The sequence below is a fragment of the Amyelois transitella genome, chromosome 31 (assembly GCF_032362555.1).
Source record: "Amyelois transitella isolate CPQ chromosome 31, ilAmyTran1.1, whole genome shotgun sequence".
Taxonomy (NCBI): domain Eukaryota; kingdom Metazoa; phylum Arthropoda; class Insecta; order Lepidoptera; family Pyralidae; genus Amyelois; species Amyelois transitella.
The window spans coordinates 482,199-501,269 of record NC_083534.1 but is presented as its reverse complement, the minus strand read 5'-3'; the positions used below and the strand labels follow the sequence as shown (position 1 = coordinate 501,269).

General features: G+C 37.5%; 2 protein-coding genes across 4 annotated transcripts in view; one reads left to right on the top strand and one right to left on the bottom strand.

Annotated features, from left to right (window-relative positions):
• LOC106129218 (poly [ADP-ribose] polymerase tankyrase) overlaps nucleotides 1-6,242 on the bottom strand; it is a 51,497-nt gene extending 45,255 nt beyond the window's left edge. Inside the window, exons 1-7 of the mRNA XM_060953176.1 lie at nucleotides 5,923-6,242; nucleotides 4,831-4,954; nucleotides 3,588-3,688; nucleotides 2,716-2,811; nucleotides 2,040-2,177; nucleotides 1,510-1,579; nucleotides 914-1,058 (exon numbers count right to left, since the gene is read on the bottom strand). Coding sequence (XP_060809159.1) covers nucleotides 914-1,058; nucleotides 1,510-1,579; nucleotides 2,040-2,177; nucleotides 2,716-2,811; nucleotides 3,588-3,688; nucleotides 4,831-4,954; nucleotides 5,923-6,112 — 864 coding nt within the window. The 5' untranslated portion in view covers nucleotides 6,113-6,242. The remainder of the gene's footprint in view (nucleotides 1-913; nucleotides 1,059-1,509; nucleotides 1,580-2,039; nucleotides 2,178-2,715; nucleotides 2,812-3,587; nucleotides 3,689-4,830; nucleotides 4,955-5,922) is intronic.
• Nucleotides 6,243-7,571: 1,329 nt separating this feature from the next.
• LOC106129210 (serine/threonine-protein kinase 10) overlaps nucleotides 7,572-19,071 on the top strand; it is a 56,787-nt gene continuing 45,287 nt past the window's right edge. For 2 of the 3 annotated variants that reach the window (XM_060953328.1, XM_060953325.1), the window contains exon 1: nucleotides 7,572-7,760. The gene's annotated coding sequence lies outside the window, so the exon portion shown is untranslated. Of the gene's footprint in view, nucleotides 7,761-8,087; nucleotides 8,227-19,071 lie in introns of those variants that run through there. The other variant, XM_060953326.1, reaches the window with a different exon arrangement.

The following is a 19,071-nucleotide window of genomic DNA, read 5'->3' as shown; positions in this document are numbered from 1 at the left end:
TAGGATTGAGATTCAAATAGTGACAGGTTGCTAGCCCATCGCCTAAAAGAAGAATCCCAAGTTTATAAGCCTACCGGGAACCACACGGCACATATATAAGATATATATAAATATATATATATACATATATGGTGCCGTGTGGTTCCCGGCACCAATACAAAAAAGAATAGGACCACTCCATCTCTTTCCAATGGATGTCGTAAAAGCCGACTAAGGGAGATGCTTATAAACTTGGGATTCTTTTTAAGGCGATGGGCTAGCAACCTGTCACTATTTGAATCTCAATTCTATCAATTAAGTCAAATAACTGAGCGTGGCCTATCAGTCTTTTAAAGTTTGTTAGCTCTGTCTACCCCACAAGGGATATACTCATGACCATATGTATGTATAAAACTCTCGTGTCACAATGTTCGTTCCCGTACTCCTCCGGAAACGGCTTGACCGATTCTCATGAAATTTTGTGAGCATATGAGTACGTCTGAGAATCGGCCAACATCTATTTTTCAGACCCCTAGTGATAAGGGTTGTCCACCCTTAACTTGAAATTACTTAAAAATTATTTATATGGCAAAACAACGTTTGCCGGGACAGCTATTTATTTATTTATATTTAATTATTAATTACATACACACATATGTATAATCAAGTCTATATCCCTTGCGGATATATTCCCTTTAAATATATCGCCGTGTGATTCTCGGCACCAATAAAAAAAAATAAACCACTCCATCTCTGTTCCACGGATGTCGTTAAAGACGACTAAGGGAATTCTTCTTTTAAGGCTAGCAACCTACCACTATTTGTATCTCAATTCCATCATTCAACCACACAGCCTTTCATACTTTTCGAGACTGTTGGCTCCGCCTACCCCGCACGGGACAATGTGTGTGTGTGTGTGTATATACTAGTTTACCTCCAGTCTCGCCTTGCTAGCGGCCTCGTGCAGCGGCGTGAAGGCCCACAGGTCGGTCGCGTTGACATCGGCCCCGGCCCGGACCAACAACTCCGTGACCTCGTAGTGGCCGTACGAACACGCGTTGTGTAGCGGCACTAAGCCACTGGGGTCAAATATATTTATTTATTTACTTATTAAATCAAGTTTTAGTAAATTGGGAGGGTAGTTTATTTTAGTTCTAAACACAGCGCCATCTGTGATGTTTGAATGACATTAAAACAATCTTAACAGCATGCTATTTGCTGTATTAGTGACCTCGTAGTGGCCGTGGCACTAAGCCACTGGGGTCAAATATATTTATATATTTATTTACTTATAAATCTAAAAAATGAATAATTTCCCCCGTTTTATTCACATTTCCCATTATTTCATCGCTCCTTATAGTTGCAGCGTGATGTTATACAGCCTAAAGCCTTACTCGATAAATGGTCAATTCAACGCAAAAAGTATTTTTCAATTCAATTATTCCTGAGATAAACGCGTTCAAACAAACAAAGAAATAAACTCTTCAGTTTTATAATATTAGTATACAAATAAATGAAATAAAAACACACCCTTTATCTTTAGCGTGTACATCTGCACCCCTCTGGAGTAACAAGCGCACGGCGCGTGCGCGGTTGTAACCTGAAATAAATTATTTTTTATTATCTATCTATCTATATACATATAAACCGCCGAGTTTGCATGAAGAGAGTTATGAATGTGGATGAAGCGAAGGAAATATGCAGAGATCGTGGCAAGTGGAAAGAGGTAGTCTCTGCCTACCCCTCCGGGAAAGAGGCGTGATTTTATGTATGTATGTATGTTCATATGTATCTATATACATATATAAAAGCGAAAAACACTCACAATCAAAAACATCAAATGTTAGATTTGTTTAGTAAAAAATACGAATACAGTTATAAGATTTTACAAATTGCATTCCTAAGGGGGTGAAAAAGGGGTTGTAAATTTGTATGAAATTTCGTCAATTTTAACGTTGAACATGAAATTTTAGAATTAAATTTTGGTTAGTATGAAATCATAATCATTAAAACATTGGATTTTGAAAACTGCATATATATATATAATATATATTAAATACCTGCAGCAAGATGTAGCGGCGTCGACCTCCTCCCGTCGTGGGCGTGCACGTTCACGTTGAGCGGGGTGAGCAGAGCCGCCAGTCTCGAGTCTGCGCCCGCGCGCGCCGCTTCCAACACGTCCGCCGCGCAGTACTCACCTGGTGGACGACCAACCTTATTACTACCTATAACCTTATACTTCGACGGCCTCTGTGGCGCAGCGGTAGTACGCTTGTCCGCGACACCGGAGATCCCGGGTTCGAATCCCGGTTAGGGCATGATGAGAAAAGAACTTTTTCTGATTGGCCCGGGTCTTGGATGTTTCATCTATATAAGTATTTATTATTTATTATAAAAAAGTTACAGTATCGTTGAGTTAGTATCTCGTAACACAAGTCTCGAACTTACTTCGAGGCTAACTCAATACACATACATACATATGGTCACGTCTATATCCCTTGCGGGGTAGACAAAGCCAACAGTCTTGAAAAGACTGAATGGCCACATTCAGCTGTTTGGCTTAATGACCGAGAAGCCAGCGTTCAGCTAGATTTTCTAAAGTTATGTACATTAGTTTGAATGAGGGAGAACATCGTGAGGAAACCTGCACATTCAGGCAACTGAATGTGTTATCATGATAGATCCAATACGGGTCAGGTTCCCCTGCAAAGGTTGCGGAGTTCTGAACAGTCTTACCGGTCAGCACTGGCCTGGTGGCCGAGTCGGCCAGGTCCAGGGGAGTCTTGCCTTCCGTGTTCCTGATGTTGGGGTCCGCACCGTGTTGGAGCAGAGCTGGAATCACAATTGGTTCCGTTAAATTAAGTTAGTACAGAAATTATTTATTTATTATTTACTAGCGACCTGCCCCGGCTTCGTACGGGTGCAAAATTATAAATGTTATTATACATAAAAACCTTCCTCTTGAATCACTCTACCTGTTACAAAAAACCGCATCAAAATCCGTTGCGTAATTTTAAAGATTTAAGCATACAGACAAACAGACTAAAATAGCGACTTTGTTTTATACTATGTAGTGAAATGTGAAGTTGCTTGATTGTAAAGGAAATATTAGTATTATAAATAAATCAAGCTGTGCCCGCGACTTCGTCCGCGTGGAATAGTTATTATGGGCATCATTAGTACAAGGGCACTACTTATAGAAATAAATATTGCCCTTGTACTGAATTTAGAGAAATTCCTTTCAGCAGGCCCACGACCGCCGTGTGGTTCCCGGCACCAATAGAAAAAAGAATAGGACCACTCCATCTCTTTCCCATGGATGTCGTAAAAGGCGACTAAGGGATAGGCTTACAAACTTGGGTTTCTTTTTTAGGCGATGGGCAAGCAACCTGTCACTATTTGAATCTCAATTCTATCACTAAGCCAAATAGCTGAACGTGGCCATTCAGCCTTTTCAAGTCTGTTGGCTCTGTCTACCCCGCAGGGGATATACACGTGACCAAATGTATGTATGTATAAATAGTGCCCTTGTACAGAATTTCTCACTTGTACTGAATTTAGAGAAATTCCTTTCAACAGGCCCACGACAGTTTAAGAGAAAACCTCACCTATACAAACATCCACTTTCCCCTTGGCGGCCGCCTCGTGTAGCGGCGTGTAGCCCCAGTTGTCGGTAGCCGCGGGCGCAGCCCCCGCCGCCAATAGGGCTCTGAAAAAATATATATATTTTTAATTATCATTGATTTATTGTATTTATTTTCATTGACTTGAGGCGCCAAAAGATAAATAAGTATACAGGGATCATACATACATATAATCACGTCTATATCCCTTACGGGGTTGACAGAGCCAACAGTCTTAAAAAGACTGTCACAAAGGCCACGTTCAGCTGTTTGGCTTAATGATACAATTGAGATTCAAATAGTGACAGGTTGCTAGCCTGTCATGCTAATTCGACGATTACAGGTACTTCTAACATCTCCCGTTTTAAAGACATTCGAAATTTGGTCTTTTAAAGTTTGACGAGGCCGGCCCTGTCCCATTTATTTTTCAGGAAATTCGCATCCAATTGAAGCCTTGCACGGAACTTGTGTTAAAGGAAACAAGGTGTACCCGACCAGATATACAAAGAGAGTGTGGAGTGGGAAGGCCTAGACGAACGTATCTTGGTCAAATTAAGGACGTCCTGGCAAAGGGTCAGGTCAAGAGTACCCGAAACCGCCGAGCTTGCATGAAGAGAGTTATGAATATGGATATAGCGAAGGAAGTATGCAGAGATCGTCGCAAGTGGAAAGATGTAGTCTCAGCCTACCCCTCCGGGAAAAAGGCGTGATTTTATGTATGTATGTTTAATTGTAATTATGATCATTAAAAGTTTGGTTCCGGAGGGGGAAAGGTCGGAGGGGGAAAGGTCGGAGTGGGAAGGCCTACACGAACGTATCTTGATCAAATTAAGGACGTCCTGGCAAAGGGTCAGGTCAAGAGTACCCGAAACCGCCGAGCTTGCATGAAGAGAGTTATTAATGTGGATAAAGCGAAGGAAGTTAAGCGGCTGAGGGTTCACTCGTTAAAGTTATGCCGCACGAAAGCTAAAAAGAATCCACTACAAAATTTTCTCCCTAATCATATTGTTACAGACTGGAACAAGCTTCCTACGAGTGTCATAACTGCTCCTTCAGTCAATCGTTTTAAGAATCGGCTAGACAAACTTTAAAAATCTCCAAGCATCAAAATTCACATGCATCAGCTTAATAATAAGTATGCAGAGATTGAGAGCAAGTGGAAAGATGTAGTCTCAGCCTACCCCTCCGGGAAAAAGGCGTGATTTTATGTATGTATGTATGTATGTACCTGACAACATCAGCATGTCCGAACGAGCAGGCGTTGTGGAGTGGTTGCAGACCGCCGTCGTCACGCGCCTGGAGAGCGGCACCGGACGATATCAGGATCTCTACCACTTCTCTGCGACCGTATCCTGAAAGGAGTCAAACAGATCAATATAAAACACGAGACGTAAGTTAGTTTAGACATTACATACATACATATGGTCACGACTATATCCCTTGCGGGGAAGACAGAGCCAACAGTGTTGAAAAGACTGAATGGCCACGTTCAGCTATTTGGCTTAATGATAGTATTGAGATTCAAATAGTGACAGGTTGCTAGCCCATCGCCTAAATAAGAATGCCAAGTTTGTAAGCCTATCCCTTAGTCGCCTTTTACGACATCCATGGGAAAGAGATGGAGTGGTCCTATTCTTTTTTGTATTGGTGCCAGGAGCCACACGGCACTTTATTACATATAATCACGTCTATATTCTTTGCAAGGTAGACAGAGCCAACAGTCTTGAAAGGACTGATAGTTCACATTCAGCTGTTTGGGATAATGATAGGATAAAAATTCTAATATTGACACATTGTCTTTGAAAGCAATTCCAAGTTTATAAGCCTATCCCTTAATCGCCTTTTATGACGTCCATTAAAAAGGGATAGTGTGATCCTATACTTTTCTTATATTGGTGCTGTGTAATAAAAGACACTATAATAATATTATGTATTTAGCTGACATTGATATAGCTGAGGTGGGATATTATGACTTCTTAAGATTAAGTTAATATCTATTAATTAGATATACAAACAGCATTACGCATGTTTGTTTTTGTGGATATTTTCTACATATCAATAACAAATGTAAACATCAATATAACATATGTCACAAATATCCCGCCCACACAAGTCATTATTAACAGTATAACATGAAAAATGTATCAAAATGAACGATTTGTGGCCTCGCGAGGCCTAATGTGAATTTAACACGAAACCTGGCGCTCACAAAGCGTTGCAAATTATGCAATATCCAAATTAGAGTCCGAACTACTGGCCTTTCACTTCGCCAATTTCATTGCATTATCTTGTAAACATTCGATCTATATTAGAGAATTACCTGCAGCAAAGTGTAGAGGAGTGGATTTCCGACCAGCCGTGTCCCTCGCGTTCACAGTTTGAGGAGTAATTAGTTTCTTAACCCGAGCTGCATCCCCAGTTTTGCAAGCCTCAAACAACTCCCGGAGTGGATCGGAAGGCGCTGGTAAAACGTCCAGTGCCGAACCGAGTAACGAACGGCGGCTCGACATTATGAGTTCGCGTTTCACATTTAGTTTTCTTGTTTGTTGTCGTCTCACACATCCATTTTCGAGAAATTGTTGAATGAAAACACGTAAAACGCACAGCTGCTTTCAGATTACTAATGACATTTGTTGGGGAATGTTGCCATTTAAAAATTACCCTGTTTATGATGGGACTTTGTTGATTTTTACGAGGTAGTATTTGGTCCGTATCTCGGAATATCTATTTGAAATGCGGCGAACGTAGAAAAATTCTTAATGGCTGTTTATTTGTTTCTTTTTTGTCTCATAATGCTCGAATATGACCATCTTGTCATCCAGCTGAACGTGGCCTTTGAATGTAGGAATAAAAAATTTCAATAAAAAACACTCGCAGAATAAGACAATGCTGCAGTTATACGTTTATATTCGTAATAATCTCGTACAGATATTTTTTTATAAAAATAGCTAAAAAAAGTAATTCTTCCATTACGCCACACTGCTGAACGTTGCTTGGACACAAAAATTGTGTCAGGAATGGAAAAGGGAATGCTTAAGTATATGGTCATGTGTCTAACATGACCACGACATTAAATTTGTATTGAAAAGATAAATAAAATAAGATTGAAAAGGGAAAGACCAAGATGAATGTGTCTTGGTGAAATCGAGAATGTTCTGCTGATCTGTAATTCTGTTCTGAAGATCTATAAACCAACGCGCTTGCATCATAATATTTTAAAAAGTGAATAATAATTATACATGTATGAAATATATATCTTATTTGTATTTACATACATACATACATACATAAACTCACGCCTCTTTCCCGGAGGGGTAGGCAGAGACTACCTCTTTCCACTTGCCACGATCCCTGCATACTTCCTTTGCTTCATCCACATTCATAACTCTCTTCATGCAAGCTCGGCGGTTTCGGGCACTTTTGACCTGACCCTTCACTAGGACGTCCTTAATTTGATCAAGATATGTTTGAGTTATGAGTTTGCAGTTAAAGAACTATAAAAATAAATTCAAATTTATACAACATAAAAAGAGATACCAAGGTAACAAAATATATGAATGAGATTATATTATTACATATATTTTATTTAGATGCCAAAACAAATATGACACCAGATGTAAACCGTATCGTAAAACACAAGTCTGTCGCTAAGTACATCAATTTCGGATTGATTAGAAATAGGGCAGTTATGAATTTAGGTATAGCAATATTACCATAGACACTATGCGTTGGTTTTTAATTTATCGCGAATACCAAACATCGTCGAACACCCTTGCAAATTTATATTGTTACCTACATCGTACGTACAACGATTAATTGCTTACATATTCGTTACTGATAAATAAAGTTCAAATATGAAGAAAATGAAATAAAATAAATAAATACATACATACTGTGAAAGCAAAATTGCGGATGTAAGTAAACAGAACGCAGCGATTCTATTTTGTCTATAGCTATTAGTTGACGAAATCAAAATGGCGACTTTCACGGGGTAGCCCATATCCGCCGCATACTGTATCGTTTTGGTCAATATTTTCAGTGACTTTTGGATTGTGTTTATTCAGTTTTGTGAACAATCATTCAGTGTTACAGTGGAATTTTTACACCGATTCTTCATTACCAGCCGTGTGGAATACTTTGATACGAGTTTTTGCAAAGGTATGTGTCCTTTCACTCTTCTGATATTTTATGTTGTTAATCACCAAATTATCGTTATATCGCAACATTAACTTAGTAAAAAGTGGTGATTAAGACGTCCGTTTCGATTTTCTGCGTTATAATTGCACGCCGGATGCTCAGTTCTCTGGTTCAGTGGGTGACGATCGAACAGGTTTTTTTTCTAAACGCAGGTTTAGGAGACCGGGCTTCGCTATTCACATATCTTAGTCGTCGGAACGTATGTCTATGTTTGCGTCGTTTAAATATTAGCTTGGGCTCCACTAATTCAATTAGTGTGTCGCAGGCTCTTCGAATGATGTGCCTAGCGCTTTCTTGGATTGCAGTGTTGTGACCTGACTACAAATCGTGGTGGTTTTAGTGGTGTTTACTTAGTGTCACACTAGGTCAATTTAAAAGTTAACAAAGCTCCTAAAACTTAACCTAATGGATGTTTTGCTGATATTAGGTGAGAAATTTCTACATTTAATGCTGCACATAATTTTATTACACCTCTTTTTTTCGTCACAACATTTAGTGGTGTCAGCATTCGTAATAAAAGCAGAAATACAGTGTCATATTATCCAAACAGATTAACTATTTACATTACTAACAAAAAATTAATTCAAATTTGCACCTCATGAATAGTAAACTATATTTAAATTTTGTGTTTTCATAATGCCGTAATATATCGCAGTATGAAGGTCATTGGCGCTGCGGCTCATAAAATTTAATTATAATAATAAAAAGAGTTAAGTGTGGCTAAAGAATATGTTGATTAAAAGCGAGCTAACATAGATGTTTTAGGCGATGGTCTAGCAACCTGTCACTGTTTTGTGTCTCAACTCGTATTATTATTTTATCTAATTTATTTATGATATTTTGTAATATTTTTCATATTATAGTCTGAACAATATTTGAATAAGTTCTACCCTTTAGTTTATCAATTGACAGTTGTAGTGTTTGTATCTAGTAACGGATACAAGACGCTGTCTCACACACACAAGTCGGTATTATAAATGTCAAGTTGACAGTTGCGTGCGAGCGGCAATCGCAGACAGACGTGTACTGGTACTTGGTGTGGTAGTGAGCCGGTGACTGTACGTAGTATAAATAGCATATACTTTACAACAGTGACAGCACACACATCATAAATACGCCAAACTCCTATGATGAAGCAGAGAGTTCATTGCATACGTACAAACGTAAAATAGTAAATTTAATTTCAAACAACATTTTCTAAAATAACAACAAAAAGTTCACTGGTGTTCGAGTGAGGTAAAATTAAATTATTCTACTGAGATTTTATCACACCATATGAACCCTGTTACATTTATATGATGAATTGAATAGACTGGAAAAAATCCCTTCATGGGATGAGTACGCCATTGTAAGTGATTTATACATACATATAAATATAATCACATCTATATCCTGTGCGGGATAAACAGAGGCCACAATTTTGAAAACAGTGATAGGACACATTCAGCTGTTGGCCTTAATGATTGAATTTAGATAGCCCATCACCAAAAAGAAAATTCCCAAGTTTATTAGCCAACCCCTTAGTCGCATTTTACGACACCCATTGGAACAAGACAGAGTGGTCCTATTCTATTCTTTGGGAACCACACGATTAGTGATCTATGAGTATTTCTTTTATAGGTATAACAGTATTTGTTGTAACTATATAAATTTCTGTGCAATAAAGATATTAAAACAAACATACAAACATATATTTATTACTTAACCCATGGTTTGAACTGTGAAGTTAGTTCCCGAGTCAGAAATTGAAATGCGCCACGGGTTAAGGGGTAGACAGAGATAACATTTCTGGAAATTGTGCGCGCCGTCTGCCCCCATAAGGGATAAGACTTGATACTATACTATGTACACAAAACATTGAAAAATGTTAATTTTTCACTACATTATCATTTATGTAGGTCAATGTTGCAAACTTGACATTCAAAATATTAATGATTGAAATGTTAACCTAATTACTGTATTTTGCAACAATATGGTTATATGGTGCAGTGGTAACACTTGAACCTGAGGTCCCAGGTTCGATTCCCAGTCAAGTCATGATGGTAAATGGTCTTTTTCTTTATGGTAAATTACAAATTACAATGAGCCAGTAACACCTGTCACTATTTGAATCTCTCATATTAGCCCAAGAGCCCGTGAACGCCAGACATACCTTATTTTGTAAAAGCTGAAAGTTTCTTTAAATATGCCTCTAGTACAGGTAGGAACGATCCCCACCTATGGTACTCAGGCAGTGGTTGCTTTGGCAGGTAGCAGGTAATAAAGGTATACTTTTTTCAACCTGAAATTCGTTAATTTGTAAAGCTCAATTTTTTGATATTTTATCCGTAATAATACACAAACTCGCGTTACTCATTGCCAGACACGTACTATGGTTGCAACCCCTTACCAGACACCCCTAAACTATAATATTTTGTACCTCTACTTACGTCATTTTGTAAAATCTGAATTTAATACATATTTTTCGGGGAATTATTCAAACAACGTTTCTGTATTAGCCAGACATTTTTGAAGGTTCTATTATTCTGCCAGACGCATTGGAGTGAGCAAAAGATGCAAGAGTGCGGAGTATATGTAGTAACTGGAGCGAGTGGGATAGAGCGTTCGGTTTCTTGCGACGTTTCATTGCGCATCAGCTGTCGTTTATTATGCGGTCTCTTTTTCTAATTTATCAAAAAAAATTATTAAATAAAAGCATTACATACAAAATTTTTAAAACAATGTTCATTAAGAATTATACAGGGTGACTTTTAATTCAACTGCATAAATTTAACTGTTAAGTGTACTCATCTATAGGATATTTAAAAACGTTAAAAGAAAAATATCGATTCATATTTCAGAAAGTACGAAAAAAAATAAAAGTATCAAAATCCACGATCCTAAACACGTCATATCACCCCAGGCGGCGGAAAAGCGACGCGTAAGATTCAAAGGTCAACGATACAATTCATTTAGCTGAGCGATCTCGACAACTCTGTACTTTACTTGATCTTGATACAAGAAAAATAATTTATTTTTCAGACATTTATTTACATGTTTAGTTTTAATTTATTTTTGTAGTATTGGTCTTTAATAAAGCGTGTGACGTAGTTTTTGAGGGCTTTTTAAATGTGAAAATGATGACGTTTAATTTAAATAAAAATAGGCTCAAACAGCTCAGAAACATGGGTGTAGTGTATGTTTAAAAGGATGCAGTTGTTTTAAATGTCACCCTGTATAACAAAATATTAATACTGTGAAAAAACGAAACAATTAATTCATATTATTTTTAAGTTATATGAAGTTCATTTTATAAAATAATCTCTTTATATTTGAGGTTATGTATTTTTCGTAATTTTAAAATAGTCTGATATTTTTTTAAAGTCTCCTCGTAAAATATTATAAGATCTTCACTACTTTTTTTTACAGACAAAGCAAACTCCGTCTTCTTTTTAGTCACTCATGGTAGCACTTTATTAAAACTGGATCAAATTTATTTTACAACGAGCACAAATTAATATTACAACGTTTACTATGCGTGTATAACCGTCCGCTGAACGATACCCACTCTGTTCCACTCGCTCCAGTTACTACATATACTCCGCACTCTTGCATCTTTTGCTCACTCCAATGCGTCTGGCAGGATAATAGAACCTTCAAAAATGTCTGGCTACTTCAGAAACTATGTTTGAATAATTCCCCAAAAAATATGTATTAAATTCAGATTTTACAAAATGACGTAAGTAGAGGTACAAAATATTATAGTTTAGGGGTGTCTGGCAAGGGGTTGCAACCATAGTACGTGTCTGGCAATGAGTAACGCGAGTTTGTGTATTATTACGGATAAAATATCAAAAAATTGAGCTTTACAAATTAACGAATTTCAGGTTGAAAAAAGTATACCTTTATTACCTGCTACCTGCCAAAGCAACCACTGCCTGAGTACCATAGGTGGGGATCGTTCCTACCTGTACTAGAGGCATATTTACAGAAACTTTCAGCTTTTACAAAATAAGGTATGTCTGGCGTTCACGGGCTCTTGCTCTATATGGCAATAGAGCTGAATTCAGACTTTTCAAGACTGTTGACTCTGTCTACCTCGTAAGGAATATAGACGAGGCTATATTTATGTATGTATATGTGGTAAAATAATATGGAATGTTGTACTGTCGGCTTCAAAACTAGTTGACACTGGTTCAAATTTAAAATAATTAGTGTTAATGTGTCAATTAGGACTGGACAAGTGTGACTCACAGCTGTTTATCTAGGTAGGTATAGTATATATTTAAACGGCCTCTGTGGCGCAGTGGTAGTGCGCTTGACTGTGTCACCTGAGGTCCCGGGTTCGAATCCTGGCCAGGACATAATGAGATGGACAAACTTCCCCTGATTGGCCTGGGTCTTGGATGTTTATCTATATAAGTATTTATTATAAAATAAAGTATCGTTGAGTTAGTATCTCGTAACACAAGTCTCGAACTTACTTCAAGGCTCACTCAATCTGTGTAATTTGTCCCGTATATATTTATTTATTTATATATGTTAAATGTATATAATATTAAATGCGAAGGTTTGTAAAGATGTTAATGTGAAATAGGATAGATTTATTTTTCAAATTGGATACCAGGTATCACTTATTGATGACGCATAATTTAAATTTAATTTTATCTACTTAGTACCGCTACCGAAGCGCATGTGTAGAAGAAACGGCGGAACAAAATACACTGCAGCATTTTTACCGGACGTCAATTACAAATATATTATATCTGTTAAATCTTAATTGTGGACGAATGCACATTGTTATGTTTAATTATTCCTATTTATATTAAAGACAAGCTTTGCCCGCGACTTCGTCCGCGTGGTATAGTTATTTTGGGCATAATTGAAGCCCTTAACGATGAATAATTTTCCCCCTTTTTTTCACATTTTCCATTATTTCTTCGCTCCTTATAGTTGCAGCGTGATATTATATGTATATCCCAATAAAGCCTTCCTCGATAAATATTTCAATTCGAACCAGTAGTCTGAGATTAGCGCGTTTAAATAAACATACTCTTCAGCTTTATAATATTAGTATAGATGAAAAACTACTTATATTATTCCGATGTCTATGGGCGCATGAAATAATCTTTATCATCCATGAGAGGACTACTATCAGACGTTATCGTGGCATAGTAAGATAGCACACATTCTATTACATATTTTCTTGTTAAATCTTATACAATTGCGTCTTAAGTTAACTTCAAACGTGTGGAAGATGAGTGAAATAAAAAAATTGCACAGTAAGTATAGTCTGACGGCCTCTGTGGCGCAGCGGTAGTACGCTTGTCTGTGACGCCGGAGGTCCCGGGTTCGAATCCCGATCAGGGCATGATGGGAAAAGTGTTTCTGATTGGCCTGGGTCTTGGATGTTTATCTATAAGTATTTATAATAAAATATAGTATCGTTGAGTTAGTATCTCGTAACACAAGTCTCGAACTTACTTCGAGGCTAACTCAATATGTGTAATTTGTCCTGTATATATTTATATTTAGGTATATTCCACCCAGTAAATTGCAAAAGGTCAGTTCAAGGGTACCCTAATCCGACGAGGTTGCATGAAGAGAGTTATGAATGTGGATGAAGCGAAAGAAGTGTGCAAGTGGAAAGATGTGGTATCTGCCTAGCATTCCGGGAAAGAGGTGTGATTGATGTATATATGTATGTAAATTCCACCGGCGACTTTTCTTTCTCATGATGTCGCACAAAGGTACTAAGGTATAGGCTAATTAACTTGGGATTCTTCTTTTAGGCTACCGTTTAGCAACCTGTCACTATTTGAATCTCAATTCCATTATAAAGCCATACAGCTGAACGTGGTCTTTCAGTCTTAGCAAGACTGTGTTTACTCCGTAAGGGATAAAGACGTGAATATATCTATAATCACGTCTTTATTCATTAAGGAGTATCGGAAGAAGATAACCACCATAAGAGTAAAACATACATACATACATACATAAAATCACGCCTCTTTCCCGGAGGGGTAGGCAGAGACTACCTCTTTCCACTTGCCACGATCTCTGCATACTTCCTTCGCTTCATCCACATTCATAACTTTCTTCATACAAGCTCGGCGGTTTCGGGTAGGTACTCTTGACCTGACCCTTAACCAGGACGTCCTTAATTTGATCAAGATACGTTCGTCTAGGTCTTCCCACTCCGACCTTACCCTTTAAAACATACATAACAGCACAAAACAGACAGAGATGGCACAAAGGCGGACTTGTCGCTAATGCAATCTCTTCCAGTCAACCTTTGGGTCATTATATGTATGTATGTACCCTTCAAAATGCCCCTAGCTAATGAACAGTTACAGCATCAATATTCTATCGGCACCCAATCACTTGTAAACAATTAATATTCATTCGTAATGGCGAGGCGAATTAGCGTTTACAATAACGCGAATAGAATAGAATAGATTTATTATCAACATTGGATACTAGGTATCACTTATTGACGTCACATCACTTAAATCTAATTATAAATACTGCCGTCTTCAAAGCGCATGTGTAGAAGAAGCGGCGGAACAAACTGCACTGCGGCATTTTCATCGGACGTCAATTTAGAATATAGATATTTTAAATCTAAATCATGGACGAATGCACATTGTCTACATTAAAAAACATGAATGAATGAAGAAGAAGAAATTTGAGATAATATTTATGCTACTAGTGCATAAAGGTGCAAATAGGTGCTAAATAAAGGTCCCATGCTGTTGCTTGAAGTATAAGAACTGGCTGCGCGTACGCAGAACGTTGATGCATCAAATCCGGTAAATAACTTAACTAAAGTTCGCTCTTGACCGCTCGAACGTCATAAACAAACATGCAGGTGGACTCTGGAAAGCGTGTCACGTACCGATGTACCCCTGCGCGGTACTGTCGCCGACTGAAGTGTTACATACATACAAACATACATATGGTCACGTCTTTATCCCTTGCGGGGTAGACAGAGCCAACAGGCTTGAAAAGACTGAATGGCCACGTTCAGCTATTTGGCTTAATGATAGAATTGAGATTCAAATAGTGACAGGTTGCTAGCCCATCGCCTAACTAAGAATCCCAAGTTTGTAAGCCTATCCCTTAGTCGTCTTTTACGACATCCATGAGAAAGAGATGGAGTGGTCCTATTCTTTTTGTATTGGTGCCGGGAACCACACGGTACTGACTGACTGAAGTGAAGTGTTTGAGGTCAATATTTGTCACAATAGCCGTTCACACGACGCTATCAGCCAATAACAGCAAAGAGTCTAAATCGCGCAAGCAAAGATTTCACTATTTGAATTTCAATACTATCATTAAGCCTAACAGCCAAACCCGGTCTACCAGACTTTCAAGACTGCTTCGCTAGCCTACATATGTCACTCTCGAAGTTTCTATTCATCTATGCCTGTGCCAAATTTCGTTAAAATCAGTCAATCAGTCCAGCGGTTTTTGAGTTATTCGTTACAAACATACAAAAATGTTAAAAATACATATCTTTTCTTTTCATTAATAGTATGGATATTTATTAAAATTAAATTAATATTTGAGGAGGGCTTAGCTACATTTACAAATGTGATATTTTTTTATTATTTTTAACCGTATTAACGTAATGTTCAGATAGAATAAGCATTTCTAAGTGTTAACGATGTTTTTCGGATAGCTATCGTGCGCGTAGTCCGCTCTTGGTACATACACTTGCGTCATTATGCTAAGTCCGGAACTTTTCACTGGCCATCATTGTTATGGGGTACATACATGCACATTGCACATTCACATTGTTTATTCATTTGTAATTATGCATGTGACCAACAAATGTATTGTGATCTAAGTAAACTAATATTATAAAGCTGGAGAGTTTGCTTGTTTGTTTGTTTGAACGCGCTAATTTCAGGAACACTGGTTCGAATTGAAAAATTATTTTTGCGTTGAAAAGACCATTTATCGAGGAAGGTTTCCGGCTTTATAACATCACGCTGCAACTATAACTAGCGAAGAAATAATGGAAAATGTGAAAAAAAAAAACGGAGGAAAAATTATTCATACTTGAGAGCTTCAATGATGCCCAAAATAACTATTCCACGCGGACGAAGTCGCGGGCACAGCTAGTAGTGAATAAAGCTTTTATCTATCTCTTTTGTTCTTTTCCAAAAAAACTTGTGTCACCGATTGTACTCACGCGTTTAAAGTTAACACTTACTTCGCTTCGGTCGCAGACAGCATGGAGAGTTGATGATCGTTTGACCTGCATGTTGCTAACACGTCGATTTGAATAAATACATGGTCACGTCTTTATCCCATGCGGGGTAGACAGAGCCAAAAGTCTTGGAAGGCCACGTTCGGCCGTATGGTTCGATGATGGAGTTGAGATTCAAATAGTGACTGGTTGCTAGCCCGTTCCGAAGAAAGAATTCCAAGTTTACCTTTTTGTAATTTGACTTTTCCATGTGAAATATATAGATATATAGATTGATGAAATATATGGTCATATTCTTAACTGCAGGGAACCACACGGCACCTTTGAGTCGTCGGTTTGAAGAGGGAAAAAGATATATATTTGTTGTGCCGTGTGGGGCACCAATACATAAAAGAATAGGATCACTCATCTCCCATGGATGTCGTAAAAGGCGACTAAGGGATAGGCTAACAATCTTGGGGTTCTTTTTTAGGCGATGGGCTAACAACCTGTCACTATTTGAATCTCAATTTATCATTAAGCCAAATAGCTGAACGTGGCCATTCAGTCTTTTCAAGACTGTTGGCTCTGTCTGCCCCGCAAGGGATATAGACGTGACCATATGTTTGTATGTATGTATGTATGTTTTGTTAATGGAATAAAAATAGACATATTTTCCTTATGATTCATGATAACCAGCCGTTAGTTCGTCAGTCTAGACCTTCCCACTCCAACGTACCTGAAAAATGAAAATGAAAATGAAAATGAAAATGCATTTATTTGCTACAATAAACATAAACATGACCATAAACATAATTTACAGAGAAGGTTACATGTATATTGCAGAATATTTGCCTATTATGCTTAATATCTATGACTTCCTCACTAGGCAAGCCTGTATCGAGGAAGTCAATTACAATAATTCAACATACAATTTCTGAGCCAGACGGAATTTAAAAATAATTAGTTACTTAAACTTAAATTAAAAACTAGATAGTAAGTGGGTAGGGAATATTTCGACTCAACTTTCAATGATTAATATTTCTTCTGTTTCATCATAACTTAGAGTAGACAACCAATTTTTAATAAGCCTCTGGGCTTCACGTATAGATTTTCTCTTAATATTGCAGAATTTGATTACATAGTTGTAAATATATATTTTAATGAAGATGCCTAACCTTTGCGCAAATCTTGTGTTAACTAGGGGAACCGGTACTCTAAAAACTCTTCGATTTGCAAGATTTTCGTAGTTACTGGCAGAAAGAACTGATTTATGCATAGCAACAGACATTTTTAATACATAAAGTTGGCGCACGGAAAGCACACCAGCCACCCTATAAATATCATCTGTCGGGTATCTATATGGTTTACGAAGCATGGTTTTCAACACCGAACGCTGAGCCCTCTCAGCTCGAATAATAGTAGTCTTAGCAGCATTTCCCCAACATGAAATACAATACATAATTATTGATTGACAAATCGCGTAGTACACAGATTTCAGAGTATCAATACTCGCAGCATTTCTAAGATTACGCATTACATTAACCACCTTTCTTATTCGAGCGGAGAGAATCTCAATATGTTTCTTAAAATTTAGATTTTCATCTACGTGAACACCAAGGTATTTCATGTACTCAACGCGTGTAAGAACGTCACAAGAACAGTGCTGCATATTGCATAACCTGCTATGAATTTGTATTTTTAGATCTAGGTTAGGGGCAGACGCAGCAGTCCTGTGAAAGCACAGATACATGGTCTTATTTGTGTTCAGGGTTAATGAAATCGGCGATTCTGGCAAAATAATGTCAGGTCAAGAGTACCCGAAACCGACGAGCTTCCGTGAAAAGAATTATGAATGTTGATGAAGCGAAAGAGGGTATGCAGGGATCGTGACAAGTGAGCACAGTCTCTGCCTACCACTCAGGGAAAGAAGCGTGATTTTATGCATGATTGTATTACTTCTCAATTCATCTCAATTCTATCTTAATCCAAATAGCTGAACGTGGCTTATCAGTCTTAACAAGACTGTTGGCTCTGTCTACCCCGCAATGGATATAGACGTGATTTTAGGCATGATTGTATTACTTCGAGCCGGATCTTGAAGCTGAACGTTTGGTAAATTGATAGTAAAATATTTGGTCGCGTCCCGATTTTTGTGAACTGTAAATGAGATTTCCATATTGTGATGCACAAATTATGTTAACGAAATTGTAAACACAAGGGGCGTTATTGCGAAAAGTCGCACGGTTTTATTTTATTTAAATTGCGTATAAACCAATTTATTATAATAATGTTTTCTCTCGTCCAAATTTTAATTCTAAGTTTGGATAATTGTGAGGTTGACGTTATTGAAGAAAATGCTGTAGTGCAGTTTGTTACAGCTAAATGCTGCATTGCAGTTTGTTACAGCTTCTTCTGCAATGAATCTTTGGAAGCGGCAGTAAACTTTGATTTAAGTTATTTATTTGACGTCAACCAATGTTGTGGGAATCCAAAAGATATGACAATTATTAAGTGATGTTGAAATGTCCCATAATAATTAATAAAAATTTCTGTAACAACGACACTGACACGGCTTTTACAATCACTGGTGAAATTACTTTTAAATTTAAATATTTGTCAATGTATTTGTACATATAATATTTAATGTATGTATTTAAAAATCGTGTTAATAATAAAATTTATTTAGGTTTTTACTTAAATATTTATAAAGCTTTAAAAAAGATTTTCTAAAGTTTCCTCGCGAGATTTTTCGAGCCAATTGGCTCTGTTTATCCTGGAACAGATAAAGGCATAGTGTTTTAGTGGGTAACAAGGGACACGCAAGGATGAGAGAGACATTATTTACATACATGTTGGAAGTGTTAATTATCTACGTATGATTGATGCGCGCGCTTACATTATTATCACCCGTGTGTTTCCAAACTAGAATGTGTTTTATCATTGAAACAGGTTTTGAAGAATTCCCATATTGTTGTCATTTGTGTGGTTTATGCGGAGTCGACGGTTGTGACATACATACATGTGCAGGTGTGGTCTGCGGTACCATGTGCCACCGCTTTGGTTGGGTTTCTTCAAGGTTAGGTCACTTTTTCT